We start from the raw sequence: 16955 nt of genomic DNA, 5'->3' as shown, positions 1-16955 counted from the left end.
TTTGTGGGTCCCTCTTTTAAAGCATTCCCGCGAAATCTACACCGTCCACGTAACCATCATGTAATTGATGCAAATGACCCAATTTTAACGGAAAGAAAGATGATCACTCCGTCAATCTTTCCACCACCGTAACGATTCATGGCGAGTCTCTGTATCTCATCGTCCCGGATCATCTCTCTTCACCACCAGAAACCCTTTCTCTCTCTTAAACTCCGGCCTCGTTCGTCCGATCTCTCCGGTCTAGGTCACAGTACTAGTGCTGTTTGCTTCAATCCTCTAAGGTATAGTGACACAGAAACACGCGATTTCAAATTCTCAGTCAGTGCATTTGGATTCTTCCGATTCGTTTCGTGTAATTTAATGTTAGTTGCTAGGTTATCGGCTGATCGTCAACCAACCGCTACGGTGTCTACGAGGGTCGAGAAGCGGCGAAAGAGAGGATCGAGTGTGGTCTGTTATGCTACTCCAATGTTGTCTGTTCAAAATCTACAATGGATCTCGACAATTTCTTGCGTGTATGATCTCTCAATCTCATTAGCTGTGAATTTTAATTCAGAATTCTGCTAGAAATAGCAAATGACTGTACAAGGAAATAGTATGAATCTAGGTCTTTTATTCAAAATTTTGCCACCAGATTCAGAAATTCGAATTTGAATGCGTCGGAATCATGTGTGAAAGAGAATTATAATTTGTGTAATTTCCGCTGAGTCATATTGTCAGCAGCATATAAGTTCCAATTCTATACTGAATTTTGTTTTTCTTTCTAGTGCATTGATGTTTGCAAGGGGTACTGGTATACATAAGTCCTTTGTTGTTCCACTATTCGCACTGCAAGCACCATTGGGCATTATCTCCTGGATGAAGTAAGCTTTTTAATGGCCTTCTATATGATACCTTTTCATTACCAGTGATTGTGGAGTTATTCCTTTTTTTGGTTATTGTGGATCAGAGAACTTTGCATGCTCCTATAGGTATTTGAGGTCATTTAACTTCTCCATTTAATTTTCAGGGGTGAATATGGCATCTGGGCAGCATTCTTGGCGCTTCTTACTCGACTATTCTTCGCTTTTCCAGGTTCGTATTCATCTTCAAGTAGGTTGGGTTATAGGCTGTTGGAATGAAATTCAGGCTAATTTCCGGCGGGCCTAAAATTTTCGTTACTAAGTCATGCTGACAGGATTCACGCATGACTTATCCGATCTTCAATTTGCAGAAGAGTATGCCTGCTTTTGTCTGTCTGTAATTCTTATACAATGCCTTGTTTATAGGTGAACTTGAGCTGCCCTTCATTGCTTTACTTTTGGTGATTGTGGCCCCATATCAAGTTATGAGCATAAGGTTAGAGTATTAGAGAATGTAATGTTTGAGTTCTAGGTTTTCTTTTCTTCAGTCGAGACTCATTGAATTCATACGCTTGCAGAGGGAAACAAGAAGGGGCTATTCTTTCTTTAGCAATCTCTTGTTTTCTGGCTTTCCAGCATTTCTCACGAGCAGGCAGCTTGCAGAAAGCATTTGATCAGAGTTCAGTTCTTGCCACTGTAGCCATAGTTGGTGTCACAGTTGTATCGTTCCTTTTCTTGATATAAATATGCTCCTGATAAAAGGACTCATCTGTAAATCACTGTAACAATGTGTATGAAGAGACGAAATAATGTACTGTATTATTTACTCGATTGCAATACTCAATTCAACGTGCTTGCATTTATCCGCTTTTTATGAGATGCTTGTATTTGGCACTATTCGCTGCTAACAGATTGATCTTTTAGTCGCGTATGATTCCACAAGGAACTAGATCAAAAACTTCTACTTATAAGATTATGAGTCAGAAAGAGCATGTTAAGGATATTGTCATCCTTGTAGTTTGGAAATGCTGCAGCCTGCAGGTATCATGGAGCTTGTTTTGGGTGTCACTGTCGGGTGCCTACCTGGTTTGGAGTGCTGCAGGTATGTAGCTACTTAAGTGGCTTTCGTTTTATTTGTGTTATATCTTTCCATAATTAATCATTTCTGACATTGGTTTTGTATTTTTTAACCGTTCCCTAAGTATTTTATATTCTAAAACTGTGGAGAGATACATTATGCTTAATGTGTCTACAAGAATGTATATATCCTAAGCCCTTTGAATTTGTAATATCTCCTACTAAATAAATATACTTTCAGTGATAAACTATAGCAATAGAACAGATGGTGAGAGTTAGGTCATGGATTAAAATCTTCTTGCAGATCACGGCGGCTTTCTTGAACTCCATAGATCGTAATCGTGGATATCGGAAACGCACTTCATAATTTGCAGAGAATGATTGGAACCCTGAAACTGTTTTCCGTTTAAAGATAATTTTCCCTGAGCAGTGGCATTAGTATCCCAACTGCTGTAAATATTGAGAGAAGGCTATGTGATACAGAGGTTGCTGAACTCGGAAGCCCGGTTGGCTCTGCTACGCCAAAGGGTGGTCCAGAACCAGTTATGCCTGTAGTTGGAGTTGTTATTGGGGGTGGGTATGTAGATGGTGGGGAATTAAAATCTGGTGGACTCATTTGACTTGGCGGGCTTGTACTGCACTTGGCAAAAATTAATCACTATTATTTTTCTCTCTTTTTTTGCAAGGTTAAGACGTTGATTTAGTGGAAAGAGAAACACATACCTGACTGTTCCTGATGATGATGAGAAGTGACAGCTTCCTTTACCTGGAGCAGTATAAGAGCAGATTTGAATACCAGTCTCAGATTTATCTTTAGCGTTAAAAGGTAAAAACTCTAGTCATTTTTAGGTTTTTTGACACATTGGAATCATATGGTGGGATAGTATTACTAGGTTCATGAACTATTTCTAGAAACTCGAACATCGATCAGTTGTGGAGGTCTCAAGTAGCCTAAACCGCTCATGGAAGTAGCAAAGACAAAAGCAAGAAATATGGGAGCTAGTATGCGGGCAACTTAATTCTACTTTCCCGGTTCTTATGATCAAATCTTTGTGGACTTTTACCGAAAATGTTAGAATGTCTTACTTGGATCTGTGCTGGTGAGTTGTGCTGCTCCTCCAAAATTGCAGCTGTCTGAGCCAGGATGCTTCTGGTAATAACTATTGAAAGCAAAGGAAGCATGATCACGAATAGTATTAGGCTCGTAACAGGCTGCACCTTGTTGTATCTGGCCACAATCAGCTCCTCCATACCCACAAGCATAATCCAAAGCCACCTGTAATGATGTTGGCGAAGCATTTGCTTTCGCTATACACCACTGACCACTACCACCTCCACCTGCACCAGTGTCACCCCCACCGCCACCATAACCGCCACCTCCACCACCTGCACCAGTGTCACCACCTCCACCTCCACCAGGTGCACCACCACCATAACCGCCTCCTCCACCACCTACATCACCACCACCTGGTGGTGTGGTACCATAAAGGGGTGGGTAACCACCAGTTGGTGTGGTACTGTCAAGTGGTGGATAACCACCAGTTGGTGTAGTTGTTGGTGTAGTTGGACCTGGGAATGTCAAGGAAGGCGGTGATGGTTGTGTTATGGTTGGTGTGGTGGTACTACCACCGGGAGCTGTAGGATTAACAACTGGTATATCACCTTGTCCTCCCTGACCTTGAGCTATAACATCTAGAGCTGAAATCAATCATCACAAAAATCAGATCAGTTTGTTGCATCCTTAACCTTTCAGAATGCGAAGAAAAAAAAGAAAGCTTATTCACGATTGCATGTATCAGACGCAGAGAGATTACGTGAAGTATATAGAAGCCATAGAAGTATGATGGTGGAGAAACATCGAGGAGCTATGTGGGGAGTCATTTTCTTTCCGTTTCTCGTGTAATTAAGATTTTGTGAGAAAGAGAGAGAGAGAGAGAGAGAATAATAGTCTTCAGGTAGTTGTTGGGATTTGGTAGAAGAAAGAAAGAATGGTTGCGAAGAAGTTCCCTCTCAGGTAGAGATATATGTTATTATAAAGATGAAGAGAAAAGAGAAGAATCATAGAATCAAAGATTTCTTGGGATGGGAGAGAGAAGGGATGCGAAGACATGTAGGAGAGAATATAAGAAAACTTGAGAAAGGGGAAACTAGCTAGGAAGCTAGAAGAATCGGCAAGCAAGAGAAAACGCCATAAAGAGGAAAAGGTATTTACAGATAAACTTATAGTACATGAAAAAATATATAAGAAGCTCCTTCTTCTTTCTTGGTGAGAAGCTTCAAATCTCATCACCTATTAGTAACACCTAGAGATTTTACAAAAAAAAAAAAAATTGGAACTAGTTACGTTTTTACTTTATTTGTGTCCTATATCAGTGGCAAGATTATAATGACTTATGGAGATTATATTATATCATAGTTCTCTCACCAGCAATACTTTTTAAATCAACGCAAATATATGAAGCATTTGAAGATTGTTTTGTTTAAAAAAAAAAAAAAAAGATAGGAGATGTACTTTTTAACTGTTGTCGTACTAAATCGAACAAGACAAAGTCCAAAGACTTGTAGGTAACTGAAAACAACGAAAAGCTAAAGTGGTTCCTATGAAACATAAGGAATCTGGCTTATTAAGCACAGTTGCGATTCTCGCTCTCTTCATTTGTTTCTTCTTTCGTAAATAAGTGTTTCCTTTTGGTTCATTTGCTTCTAACCTTTTCTGTAATACATTCTTTCAGTTTTCTTTTTTGCTATTATTTAGAAAGTTCATGTGCTTAACTTTGTCCAAATGTGAAATCCAAACTAGTAATCTTTCATAGGAAGCGATGTAAACCCAAATCAGTTGGCATATTAATTCCTTTATTATCCTGTAGTACGTAGATATCTGAGAGCTGGTATGTCTTATATGATTACCACGACAGAATGAAAAACAAAATATCAGTTTAGCTTTCCGGATGTTGTGGTTTCTGATTACTAATTAGTTCAAACATGATAAAACATATGTTGTGGTGTCCGATTACTTTTTTCGTGTGAACATAAAACTTCTCATCTCAAGAGGACTTGCTTCTTGGCGATATATGCGTCCACCTAGCTAGGTTTTAGCATGTAGAAATAATTACAAAATAATATACAACGAAAATATTGACATAGAAATAAGGTTGATGTCACACAGAATAAGTTTCAAAAGATTGATTGCGAGTTATATATCCCCTTATATCAATTCAAAATTAGAAAAAAGTACCATGTAATTGATTCGATCTCTAAAAGTGAATCCACTTTGGTTTTTACGACATGCTCAGCGTTGAGTCGAGACTAAAAATGTTATTACAACCCAAATATAAAGATCAGTCCTTTCGACTTTAGCAAAGAACATCGTTCAGTTATACACTCTCTCTCAATTAGCAAATGAGAAAATGAGTTTAGACTTTAGACCACCTTGGTCCTTGGTGTGGAGATTTAAGAGATGTGGTTTTGGTTCGGTTTGATTTAGACGCGGCTGGTTTAAACGAGAGAACCGGTCCAGTAATTTTAAAAGGCAAAAGAAAAAAAGGAAAAGAATTTTTTTTTGCAATAAGGTGAAAAATCGAGGGAGAGGGTTTTCTTCTAGAGATATATCTTCCCTTGTGCTTCCTTCTTCTTCGTCTTCTTCGTATTGTCGCGACTGAGAGAAGCCACAAAAGCTTCGTTTATTTCCTTCAGATCCAAGAGATTGAGAGAGAGAGGCAGCTTACGGCAGATTAATATGAGCAGCAAGGTCGGCGTTGTCGGCGGCGGAAGTGCCGGAGCAAGGAAGGCCAATAATGGAATTCAGGATATTCCGTCAGGGTCTAGAATAATAGTACAAAGCTTGAAGGAAATTGTAAACTCTCCCGAGGCTGAGATCTATGCTATGCTTAAAGAGTGCAATATGGATCCTAACGAAACCGTTAATCGCCTCCTCTCTCAAGGTTCCTCCTTTTTCCTCCTCTCAATTTCTGTTGTTTATTTGGGTGGAGAACAAAACTAGGGCTTTTTTTTTTTCTCGAAATTGACTGATTACTTTGAGGGTTTCTATTAGGGTTTGTGATTGGGGTTTTAATTCTGAATGGACCAAGTTTTTTGTTTTTGTGCTATTGGTCATTGTCCAATTCTAAAGTTGCTTCCCCTTTAAATGGGTTTTGTGTTCCCCTTGGAATTGTCAAACTTTCTAGCTGGTTTGATTTCTGAAATCATCAACTTGTGAGTTTTTTTCCGTAGATGTTGCTAATGGTTTAATCTCTTTAGTTCCTGATCTTCAGTTTCATGTTCAAGGCTTGTCTTTCTTGCAGTCGGCGTCTATTAATGATATTGACACCTTTTTTTTTTTTTTTTTTTTCCTATTCAGATCCGTTTCATGAGGTAAAGAGCAAGAAAGAAAAGAAGAAAGAGGTGAGTCGATGTTATAAATCGTATTCTTATGGAAAATAGACAAGGGGTGTTCTTTTGTGCTTTTGTGCTTTTGGTGTCCAGTGTTAGCGTTTTAAGTGCTAACTAATGGCACAATCTGTGTATTAGCACATGCGCCAACCATGTGTGATACAAGCAACTTCTGTTTTTAGTACATAATTTGTACCTAAGGACTACTGTGTGCCTTTAAACGTTTCATTACTAGCTGTCCTCATGTAGTACCTGACTCTAGATGTTTTGCTGGAATCAAATGAATTGTAGTTTTAGCTAGTTATCATTTGATTTACTAGATTTTGGTGATTTTGAAAAGTTTTTTCTTTCTACCCAGACTAGGGATATATCGGATTCCCGGCCGCGTGGTGCTAATAACACGTACAACCGTGGTGCTAGAGGTGGTTCTGATCGTTATGCCGGACGAAGTGGATCTACCCATTTCAGCTCTACTGGTATAAACATGATCTCTTGTATACAGAAATTTATTTAGTTTGAACCGTAGGATTCATGCTTATGTGCTTCTGTTGTTCAGATTCTGGAAACTTCCAAGGAAAATCTGCAAACAAGAAAGAAAGTGGAACGCAGGGTTATTTGGGTTCTTGGTCTTCTGCTTCTGGAGTGGCGAACACCTATCAAACAGCACACAGGTTTCGCCTTGAGTGATTCTCTTTATTTTTCGAGTAGGGACTTGGGAATTGGGATGCAGTTGAAAAATTTAGTGGAATGCGTGCTTCATATTGAATCTCTTAATTAATTGAATTCCCAGTATGATGTGCTTAAGGGATATCATCAAATAGGAAAATTCTGTGATTATTGGTTTGATCTTAGGCCTTTTCCTACATTAGAAAACAAATCTTAAGTTGGTTAAAAATGTGACGAAGGGGTTAAAGTAATTATATGACCTATAGCTTAGGTAGATAGTAGAATATCACAATTAGTTTCTGGTTCATTGCAAGTCTTTAGTTTCTGAAAGATCTGAGCCGATAACTAGAGAATCTTTCATGTACAGTTTCTGTTTCATTAACTAGAAGCAATGAAAATTTTTACATGCTGGGTTGAGGTTGTATGATGAGGTTAGGTATGGTCATTTTGTCAAGATCATGCATTGCAGTTGAATCTGTGCTCCATATAGACCTTAACCTTTTCATTCCTCATTCGCTTTTATAGCTCTTTCAATTTGGCATCTTTTTCCTTGGATTTTTTTTTTTTTTTTGCACATGTTTCTATTTGGGTTGCACAGGTTTCTCATATATGCTATGTATCTTTTGCAGTGAACCCGTTGCTACGGAAAATAAATTGCCTTCTGTTCCCTCGGGAGATGGAATATCATCATCACAGTCAGCTTCTGGACATCAAACTGCATGGTTTGGAGCTCCAGGCCAAAGGTCCATGGCTGAGATTGTGAAGATGGGTATACCACAGAACCAGACAACGAAGCAAAATGTCAATATGCGTCCTGAGATAAGTCATGAGCACGAAGTTAGTGCAAATCAGCAGGTCCCTGTTAGAGATGAATGGCCGTCGATTGAGAAGCCACTGGCTCCTTGTACATCTTCTGTATCAGTAGCACCAGCAGAATCAGAAGTATGCAATGGTCCAGCTGATTTCCAATCCGATAGAGGAGATCAATATCTGAAGGACCGGTTAGAAAATATACATATAGCAGAAAATGGCCCGTCTGAAAGTCGTGGAGTCGATCATTTGCAAGCCGACTCTGTTCAAGAAGATGAATCTGGAGTTTCGTCTGAAATTGATGATAATCCATATCAGACACAGAGCCATCCAGTAGAGCACCACAAAGGTAATATTTTGAATCTTTATAAATGTTTCCCATTGCTTATCTCGGATATAAAAGTATTTCTGATTTTTCTATTGATTGTGAGCACTCTTTGGATTTATGTTGTGAATGACAATATTTCTCTTCATCAATTAAATCACAATGATTGCTAGTGTGTGCCGTTATGTTCAAATTCCTTTTCCTGTTTCATATTGGGGCGGGCTTGTGTATTAATCATGTGAATACAGATAGGATTATAGTTCTGCTAGGGGTGATGAAAGCTTCTTTGCTGTTTTCTTTTCACAGCTATCTTTTGGTGGTAGAGTGATACTCAGTATTTGAAGTCTTGCTACAAAAAAATAGTATTAGAAAACCAATACCTTATGAGGATCTTTTGTATGGTGTTTCTGATGGTTTTTTTTATTCACTGTCTCATTATTACTTTTCAGATGAAGATGATGTTTCATCTGGTTCAGCCAGTTTTCAACAACTAGATAGTCATGATCAAGAAGTCTCACATGAAGAGGATAGACCTGCTGTTGTAATTCCAAACCATTTGCTAATTCACACAGAAGAATGCTCGCAATTAAGTTTTGGAAGCTTTGGAGGTTTTGGATCAAGGCCTTTGAGCAACAAAGTAGAAGAGACTTCTGATGTAGCTCCACAGATCGAACATTCAGATGCAAGGTATTCCGTTACTACTGATTTCTTTTTCCAAACTTTTTATGGGTTTCATTTATATCCTACTTACCAACTGATCATGCTTGTTTGCAGAAATACTGAGTTTTATGGAGATGAACATCTTGGAAGTACAACCAATGGAAATATGGTCCACACACCTGCTACTGGAAATTATGATGATTCTTTAGAATCGAGGCGAGAGGTGTTGAAGCAAGAAAACTCTGAGGGCGCTCAGGAGCACCAGTACACATTTGCCCAGTCTGAGCAAGGTTATGCGTATGAAAATGCTAAGCAGCAGCAGATGAATACTGCATATGATGCCTCACACACAAATGCACAGAATCAGATGCATAATCTTGCTTCATTATCAAATGTGATGGTAAGCTACATGTTTATTGCTTTTCATAGCAAAACCAAGTTTCGAAAGGTTTTGAAAATCTTAGGTGTTTGTGATAGCTTCTAAGAGAAACTCGTTTTTCGTTTTAAAATGCATTCAGGATTTTCATATTTTTGCTGAAAGAGTAGCTTAGTAATCTCTGAAGTGATGCCCATGAAATTCTTGAATGTTAACATTGGTTCTTGTTTGTTTTTATCTCAGCAGGGGTATTCACTCTCAGTTCCCAACACTTTATTGGCACAAACAGCACAAAATGCGAGGGAACTTGACTTCCAGTTTTTACCTTTCTCAGCTCAACAGTCTATGCAATCAAGAACTAGCAACAATGCCTCATCACTTGGTGGCCAAAGCATTTCAATGCCAGAGGTAAATAATCCCTTTCTCTTAGCTTGTATTCAGAAGTAGTAGTTACTTGTTAGTTGTCTCATGGGTACTGTTTTGTTTACTTAGCCAAAGGCAGTAGTTTCTTCAGATTCGAAATCTGAATCTTCTGTATTCTGGATTTGGCTTTGACCTGCTTGTTGGCAAAAAATTAGATCTCTAGGGAATTATTCTTATATATCACTTTTTTCCAGGGACTAGTGATTACTACAAGAGAAACGTGTGTGATTTTGAATTTATATTCGTTTACATTGCAGGCGCTCCGAGGCAGTGGAATTTCGGCAACACAGCCAACCCAGCAAACATTACCTGGTGCTAATATCGCTACTGGACCTGCCCTTCCTCAGCAGCTTCCAATGCATTACTCTCAACCCACATTGCCTCTAACACACTATGCAAACATGATCGGTTATCCTCTAATGCCTCAGAATTATCCATACATGCCATCTGCTTTCCAGCAAACATTTGCTGGTAACAACGCATACCACCAGCAACTAGCTGCATTGCTTCCGCAGTACAAAACCAATGTCTCTCCCGGTAATTTGCCTCAGTCTGCAACAGCGCCTGCCTCTGCTTATGGATTTGGAAACTCGACCAATGTTGGATCTACCGGAAACTTCCCTCTTAACCAACAGTCTGCTCCTACCGGTACAACGCTTGGTTATGAAGATGTTCTTAGTTCTCAATACAAAGAGAATCATCTGTTGGCACTTCAGCAGCAGCAACAACAGCAACAGCAACAGCAACAGCAACAGGTACTTTCTCTTTTTGGTCACTTCCTTACCAGTTCCTTTTGGTTTCAGATATGAACCATTTGTTGACGTTCTTTCTCTTTTAATTTTATACAGAACGAAAACTCGGCGATGTGGCATCATGGTCATGGTTCCAGAACCATGTCAGGTGTCCCGACTAACACGTATTACAACCTCCAAGCACAACAACAACTACAACTACAACAACAGCAACAACAACAGGCTCAGCAAGCAGCGGGAGGGTATCGCCAAGCTCAGCAACAACAGCATTACGGATCTCATGGCTACCCAAATTATTATCAGTCTCAAACTGAAATGTCACTGGACCGCCAGCAGCAAAACCCTAGGGATGGTGGTACTGGGTCTCAGGCTGGTCAACCGTCGAATCAAACCCAGCAGCAGCTCTGGCAAAACTCTTACTAAATAAAGAAAGAGAGTGGGTTTTTTTCAGCTTCTTTCTTTCGGTTATAGAGGTTTGTGTGGGCGAGTCTGAAGAGGAACCATGGATCTGCTTTAAATGTAACTTATCATCATATTTTCTTTCCTCTGTTAACTTAGGGAAACGCTTCTCTGATTTCATCAATGCAACTTAAGAAATGAAACCTTTTTTTTTTACTCTCGCCTCTTACTTGTTGTCTTGTCTTACTTCACTTGTTTGTCATTTATTTACCTCAAATATCTGTGGAAAGAAAAACATATGTTACAATTTTCTTAGGTTAGAAACTTCTCTCCAGCTGTATAAGTCAATGGAGGAATTTTGTGGACACAACGTCTGAATTTATCTAATCTTATTTTCAATCAATTTTTTCTAGGTAGCAAACATGTGAGCGTCGAGTCAAGTCAAATGTTTTGAATGCTATCTTATTTTCTATTAGTGAATTATCATAATTTTATACGAACTACTTATATATATATATATAAAAAGATGATGATTAGATCAATTACTAAGTGTTTGAATAATCATACATCACACTTCACTTTTATCACTATAAATAATATAAATTAATTTTTATATAATTCTTAACCTTAATATTGACATAATGAAAAGAAATATAAAAATTGTATGAAATAAGATATAATTGTATCGTTGATTGTCGGGTGGTAATGCGTATACGCACATGATACATAACTCCAAAAAGGCCAAAAAAAAACACAATAAGATCACATCCACCTTCAATATAGAACAAAACATAGTGGACAACTTTATCTTATAACAATTTGTAATCATAAATCTCCAAATTATATATATCATGAATACCTCTAAATATGATTATCATTGATGATGACATTTTCCATTTTTATAGTGTCTATACATTATACAATAACACTTTCACGAATTATCGTATTTTAATAAAGATTTGAAATCTATAGAAGTTTGAAATGTAAATTTTTTAATTTTAATCTACTTCAAAATTCCAAGCTTAGCGGTTCGGAATCAGTATTTCTTCTTTGGATCTCTGTTGGTACTTTTTAATCGTGTTTTCTGTTGTATCGTAAAAAAAATTAGTTATAGTTTTTGGTCTTTGTATTTTCTTCTTTTCTTCTGTAATCGATGTCACAAATTTTAAAATTATATAAATACTTAACATTGATACCAAAAAAACTTAGAAATGGAAATCTCTATAGCTTAAATGTTGTTATAATATACAAACTGCTTTTTAATTCACACTTAAATCATAAAATTGCAAAACATAATGACGAGAGCCACTTAGTACGCTTATACAATAACAAATTAGAAGAAGCAAAAAAAAAATCCCAGAAAGAATAAGAAGTTAAGTCCCAGCTCACCACTTCACTAGAGATTCTATCTTTTTTTTTTTTTTCGTGTAAATGATTCAATATATTAACCAACCTGAACGTCACATACAAAAAGGGAACAAATGCAATAAAAAACAACAGAACTCATTACTAAAAGTAATGCATTTATCATTTTCGAACACTTTCTGAAGCCAAAAAGGGTAGCCACTTGCTACGTATGATTGAAAACGTTCCTCCTTGTGATACTTCTAGCAATCAAGAAAGTACCAAGGTTAACCTTCCTATCGTCGTGCATCTTCTATCTTTCTCAACCTTTTGCAATGAATATCTTTTAACTCTTTTTTTTTGTAATATTCTTCTATCAATTTCACAAGTGGAGAGACCATCCAAATCATACTCCAACCCTCACTTTTTTTCTTTGGTATGTACTATGTAATAATTCTTTTTGTTGAATGTTTTCTTCTTAAAGGCTTCTCCATTAGTCAATACTTTGAAGTATTAGTCTTCATTATTAGATTCATGATCCAAAACTAGATACATCATTTCTTGGGATATGCACTGACTAATTTTAACTTTTTCATTAGTTAGATAAATTATCTAAAATTTTTGGTCAAACCGCGTTAAAAAAAGATTCTCTATTATTTACGGTTTTACCTAATCTAACTATTTATTTCTCCCTCTATTTCTACTTTCTAGTTATTTGATGTTTTGGGTCTTTTACTTGTTCCACTAAAATTGAAGTTTTGTAAAAACTTCATTATTATTTTTGTTTATGACCAATAGAAAAAGGAGAGAACTAAAACTAATATTATTAAACTAACAAAATAATAATTTAAAAATATAAATTATTTTTTCTTAATTTGTATGTAAAACTCAAATCATCATTGTTTTAGGAACAGAGGGAGTATTTCTTTTGATAACCTTCCAAGCAAATCCTCTCTTCAATTTGATTCTTTAGATATTTCAAAAAGTGTACTAGTAACGATCACAATGCAAGACGTTTCATAGCTTATACATCAAATACAATACACATAAAGATCATCATACACTAAACTCATTTTTGTTCTCCTTTTCCCCTGGAAGATACATAGTATTAACATAGACACATATCTTCTCTAAAATATTACTTGTATTATACCTCCCAACCAATAAATGTATATAATATAGACAAAACAATGAAACAAACACCACCAACAACAAAAAAGTACCTCTTTTAGAGTTTTTTAAGACTAAACATAGATCACAACACAGGTACGGAGATTGAGATTGATATCGGAACTGAGACATCCGTTGTAAAACTGCCGTCTCTATTGCCATTTGAATTCCCTACAAACCCGTAAACGCCAGACCGCATCGCTGCATTTTCCCGCCTCTGGAAAACCCGAGCAAGCGAAGCCGCTTTCCGTCTAGCCCGCTTTGTCCCCGTAAACAAAAGCGTTTGAAGCAATCCCGCAATTGCAGGTGCTCTCAATACTTTCTCCGCCACAGCGGCTCCACCGCTCCTACAAAGTTCGAGCAATGCAGCGACCGCGTTCTCTTTCCCTCTTGGCGTTCCGCATCTCATCATTCCCATGAGTCCTGCCACAGCAGAGTCCTCTTTCCCTATAGCCTCAGCACCAAGTGATTGTCTAACTAACAAAGCCAAAGCTCCTGCAGCTTCCTCTGCTACACCTTCGTTCTTGAGAGCTCCAACAAGACTCGACACTCCTCCTCCTTCAATCATCCTACTGCAGTTATCTGGATGTGTCGATAAGTTATATAACGCCGTAACCGCATCTTTCTTCCCTCTTGGTGTCCCGTTTTGAAGCAGCAACGCTAATGCCTCAACGCACTGATCAACAACTGCTATCTGTTTCTTGTACTCGTGTACAGCTGAGAGACTAAACAATGTAGCTGCTGCGTTTTCTTGCGCTTCCACTGTGAGACCAGAAACAAGAACACTTACTATAGACTCCAAACAATCACCTTCTTCCATAATCCGACTCTTGTTCTTCTCATATATCGAAAGATTCAACATCGCGGTCACTGAATTCTCTTGCGCAATAGCGTTTTCGGATTTGAGAAGGCGGCACAAGTGCGGTATCGCGCCTGCTTCAGCAATGTATGCTCTGTTTTCTTTCCCGGTTTTCGCTAAAAGACGAATCTCCCGTGCAGCAACAGTCTGAGCAGCTTCAGAACCATCTGCTAGATACTTAATAAGGATTGATACTGTGGCTTTGTTCGCTTCAACGGCAGCTTTCGTCGGAAGAGCCGAAGCAAAAGACTCATTCGAAGAATCCGTAAACTCCGACTCATAAGATATACCACTCGCTGTACACCACTGCACAATCAAATTCTTCAAAGCTCGATTAGGAACAATCCTCGAATCCATAAGCATTTGCCCGGTTTTCGGACAAGTACAATGACCTTCTTCAATCCACCTAGCTATAGAGCTCCGATCATAAGTTTGCCCAGTGGAAATAATCACAGGATCTGTCATCAAATCAAGAGAGATTGGACAAACAAAATCCTTTGGAACAGTTATAAACGTGTCCCCAATCTCCTGTGCAACGAACCCTTTTCGAGGTTTCTTCGGATTCTCAATCCTCCACTCCAATCCATCTTCTTCAAATCCAAACAACAAAAACCTACAATACCTGGTAATCGCCACAAAACCATTAATAACCGATCCCGTAGGCTCCAAATCACCATCATGATTCACAATCTGTTCTTCCAAAAACTCGATTTCGGTTCGACAACTCTTCGAATCCCTTATCCCCAATTTCTCAACAAAGAACAATCTCAGATCAACCGAATTCGGAATCTCACCGTTCTCAAACCCATCAAGAAACGAATAGAATGATTCACGTAACGATTCATCGTTCTTATCAATATACAATCTTGATTTTCTTGATTGTCTCTGCAATAACTCGACTTGCTCTCTAATGTCATCGCTTAAACCAAGATCGTTGACAGGTAAAACATCCAAAAGAGTCGAAATTTCTTGATTCAAATCATGGAAATACCCAGAAATCGAAGGGTTTTGTAACAAGAGCCATAACTTACTAGATTGAGCGCAGTAATCAACAAGGATCTTGGAGCGATAGAGAAGAAGATAAAGCTCCTTGAGACAAAGCAAAGCTGTTGATTCAGAAACAGAGCTTCTTCTTCTACTTCTTGATGAGCCCCAATTTGAATCTACGAGAAATTCGAACAATACGACAAAGATCTCGATCTTACGAATCAAAGAACGAGCGTTCTTGCGTTGAAACGAGAATCGTACAGAGGTGAAACAAGAAACAACCTCCGTTGAGATTGAAGCTAGGGTTTGAACAAGTGCGACGCCGGAAAGGTCAACGGGGGCTAGAAATGCTTCCAGAGACGGCGATCTCCTCCGACGTAACGATGAGAATATCGCCGCTGAGGCCATGGAAGGGGTTTTCTCGTGCTCTCAGATCGAAAAATCCAAGCTTTATTATATACACAACGAAGAAGAAGAAGAAAACAGAATCTAAAATGAAAACTGAAGATTCGAAGAAGAAAAAAGTCAGAGGAGAAGAAAAGTGAAAAAGGGTTTCTTTCGATGATACTTTCTGGGAAATAGAGAAGGAAGAAGAAAGAAGAAGAAGAACGCGTAATCGTATATGAATGAATCGAAAGGCTGAGAATTTTTCTTTTGGTTTTTGTCTTCGTTGTCAGATTTTTTCTCTCTCTCGAAAGTTTTTTTTTTTGTTTTTCCCAGTAAAAGTCAATACTACTGAAATGTAACGGATTAGAATCTAATCTTTTATTACCAGATTTGTCTTTTTTTTTTTTTTTTAATTTGTTGTTCTGTCGGAAAAAATACATGTATTAATTTATTTAAATTAGTCCCACTTGTAATTTAATGCTCTTCTGCAAAATATTTATGAGTGTCTCGTGGTTCGTCGTTTTTTTTTTTTTTTTTTTGAGAATATTTATACGTATCGTCAGATTCGATATTACGATATGTGTTATTAAATCATTCATTGCCCCTTATTTAGGTTTGTTTGACCAACCGGTAATTCACTTACTCCTATTTAGGTCGGCAAACGTTACATGAAACACACGACATGAAATAAAAACAGCATTTAATTCTGACAAATTTGTATAATTCTCTTATACTATTAGTAGAGTCGTTAATTGATACGACAAAAAAAATTCGTGAGTTGATTAGGAGTGCAAAGTATTATAGACAAGGAGTCAAGGATTTATAGGTCAATGGTCTCAGCCATTTGATTGGTTCAGAGCTTCGGTATCTGAATTTGAACTACATCTTACCCACATAAACATAAAATTAGGCCGGCCAAATAGAAAAACTAAAATACAGTACAAATAAAACAAATTCAAAAACATCAAGATCACCAACTATTTATGTATTTTGACAAGTATTCACGATTATTTTTTTACTGCAAATATTAACATCTTGATCCCGTAAGTTCATTCTTATCCGATTTTTGAAATTTTAAAGATTTGTTTATTGATTTTTACAAATTATTAGGTGATCTTTTTGTATGTTTTGTCTCCACTCATACGATACCAAAAATCATTTCTCAATAAATTACCTATTTTTAAATTACTCGTGATCAAGCACATTTAATTTTGAAATTTTTCATGACGTTTGATCAGAAAAATAAATGCAATTTATATAAATGGTCAAATCTATATTTTTTAAAAAAAAATCTTTATACACCAGCATATTTCCAATTTTTGGAATGTTACAAAACATGCATACCTAGGGGTCATCTCAAGAATTATTCAATACTTAGGGTGTATTGAAAAAGAAATTTAGAATGATTTGAGATTTAATGAGTTTTGAGATAATTATGGTGAATTTTGGTGGATTAGAACATTTGTTATTGAAATTTTCTGAAATCTCA

At 37.4% G+C, this 16955-nt stretch overlaps 4 protein-coding genes across 7 annotated transcripts; 2 read left to right on the top strand and 2 right to left on the bottom strand.

The window, feature by feature from the left end:
* Window positions 1-100: 100 nt before the first annotated feature.
* On the top strand, window positions 101-1712 carry LOC110224888 (cold-regulated 413 inner membrane protein 2, chloroplastic). Its single transcript, XM_021012604.1, has 6 exons — window positions 101-281; window positions 375-515; window positions 768-863; window positions 1010-1074; window positions 1269-1338; window positions 1421-1712. Exons 1-6 carry the CDS (start codon window positions 139-141, stop codon window positions 1584-1586), a joined length of 681 nt encoding a protein of 226 aa, XP_020868263.1. The 5' UTR covers window positions 101-138; the 3' UTR covers window positions 1587-1712.
* Window positions 1713-2038: 326 nt separating this feature from the next.
* On the bottom strand, window positions 2039-5388 carry LOC9329620 (dachshund homolog 1). The gene is made up of 4 exons (XM_002890763.2): window positions 3734-5388; window positions 3006-3617; window positions 2643-2685; window positions 2039-2554 (listed from the first exon to the last, which is right to left on the bottom strand). Exons 1-4 carry the CDS (start codon window positions 3798-3800, stop codon window positions 2326-2328), a joined length of 951 nt encoding a protein of 316 aa, XP_002890809.2. The 5' UTR covers window positions 3801-5388; the 3' UTR covers window positions 2039-2325.
* A 118-nt stretch (window positions 5389-5506) lies between these two features.
* On the top strand, window positions 5507-10935 carry LOC9326871 (nuclear factor of activated T-cells 5). Of its 4 annotated transcripts, none has more exons than XM_021012597.1 (10): window positions 5507-5860; window positions 6277-6320; window positions 6667-6784; window positions 6865-6979; window positions 7604-8133; window positions 8559-8796; window positions 8884-9169; window positions 9392-9553; window positions 9826-10323; window positions 10417-10935. In XM_021012597.1, exons 1-10 carry the CDS (start codon window positions 5656-5658, stop codon window positions 10741-10743), a joined length of 2523 nt encoding a protein of 840 aa, XP_020868256.1. In that variant the 5' UTR covers window positions 5507-5655; the 3' UTR covers window positions 10744-10935. The 4 variants fall into 4 exon arrangements, with proteins under 4 accessions (XP_020868256.1, XP_020868259.1, XP_020868258.1 ...); XM_021012600.1 differs by having other exon boundaries at window positions 9389-9553; window positions 9826-10307; window positions 10413-10935; XM_021012599.1 differs by having other exon boundaries at window positions 9389-9553; window positions 9826-10313; window positions 10413-10935.
* A 2122-nt stretch (window positions 10936-13057) lies between these two features.
* Window positions 13058-15862, bottom strand: LOC9329619 (U-box domain-containing protein 17). Its single transcript, XM_002890762.2, has one exon. It carries the CDS (start codon window positions 15485-15487, stop codon window positions 13319-13321), a length of 2169 nt encoding a protein of 722 aa, XP_002890808.1. The 5' UTR covers window positions 15488-15862; the 3' UTR covers window positions 13058-13318.
* Between the last annotated feature and the right edge of the window lie 1093 nt (window positions 15863-16955).

This window comes from Arabidopsis lyrata, assembly GCF_000004255.2.
Source record: "Arabidopsis lyrata subsp. lyrata unplaced genomic scaffold ARALYscaffold_1, whole genome shotgun sequence".
In the NCBI taxonomy this organism is placed as follows: Eukaryota; Viridiplantae; Streptophyta; class Magnoliopsida; order Brassicales; family Brassicaceae; genus Arabidopsis; species Arabidopsis lyrata.
The sequence above is the reverse complement of the archived record's forward strand: the minus strand, read 5'-3'. Positions and strand labels throughout refer to the sequence as shown.

What these genes read in the sequence shown, in the direction of transcription:
- LOC110224888 (XM_021012604.1), top strand. Translation starts at nt 139, where the DNA reads ATGGCGAGTCTCTGTATCTCATCGTCCCGGATCATCTCTCTTCACCAC. An exon ending in ATCTCGACAATTTCTTGCGT is followed by an intron (nt 516 to 767) that starts GTATGATCTCTC and finishes TTTTCTTTCTAG; the next exon opens with TGCATTGATGTTTGCAAGGG. An exon ending in ACTATTCTTCGCTTTTCCAG is followed by an intron (nt 1,075 to 1,268) that starts GTTCGTATTCAT and finishes CCTTGTTTATAG; the next exon opens with GTGAACTTGAGCTGCCCTTC.
- LOC9329620 (XM_002890763.2), bottom strand. Translation starts at nt 3,800, where the DNA reads ATGACTCCCCACATAGCTCCTCGATGTTTCTCCACCATCATACTTCTA. An exon ending in ATGGCTTCTATATACTTCAC is followed by an intron (nt 3,618 to 3,733) that starts GTAATCTCTCTG and finishes GATTGATTTCAG; the next exon opens with CTCTAGATGTTATAGCTCAA. An exon ending in TCATCATCAGGAACAGTCAG is followed by an intron (nt 2,555 to 2,642) that starts GTATGTGTTTCT and finishes TGCCAAGTGCAG; the next exon opens with TACAAGCCCGCCAAGTCAAA.
- LOC9326871 (XM_021012596.1), top strand. Translation starts at nt 5,656, where the DNA reads ATGAGCAGCAAGGTCGGCGTTGTCGGCGGCGGAAGTGCCGGAGCAAGG. An exon ending in AAAGCATTTCAATGCCAGAG is followed by an intron (nt 9,554 to 9,825) that starts GTAAATAATCCC and finishes TTTACATTGCAG; the next exon opens with GCGCTCCGAGGCAGTGGAAT. An exon ending in AGCAACAGCAACAGCAACAG is followed by an intron (nt 10,324 to 10,416) that starts GTACTTTCTCTT and finishes AATTTTATACAG; the next exon opens with AACGAAAACTCGGCGATGTG.
- LOC9329619 (XM_002890762.2), bottom strand. Translation starts at nt 15,487, where the DNA reads ATGGCCTCAGCGGCGATATTCTCATCGTTACGTCGGAGGAGATCGCCG.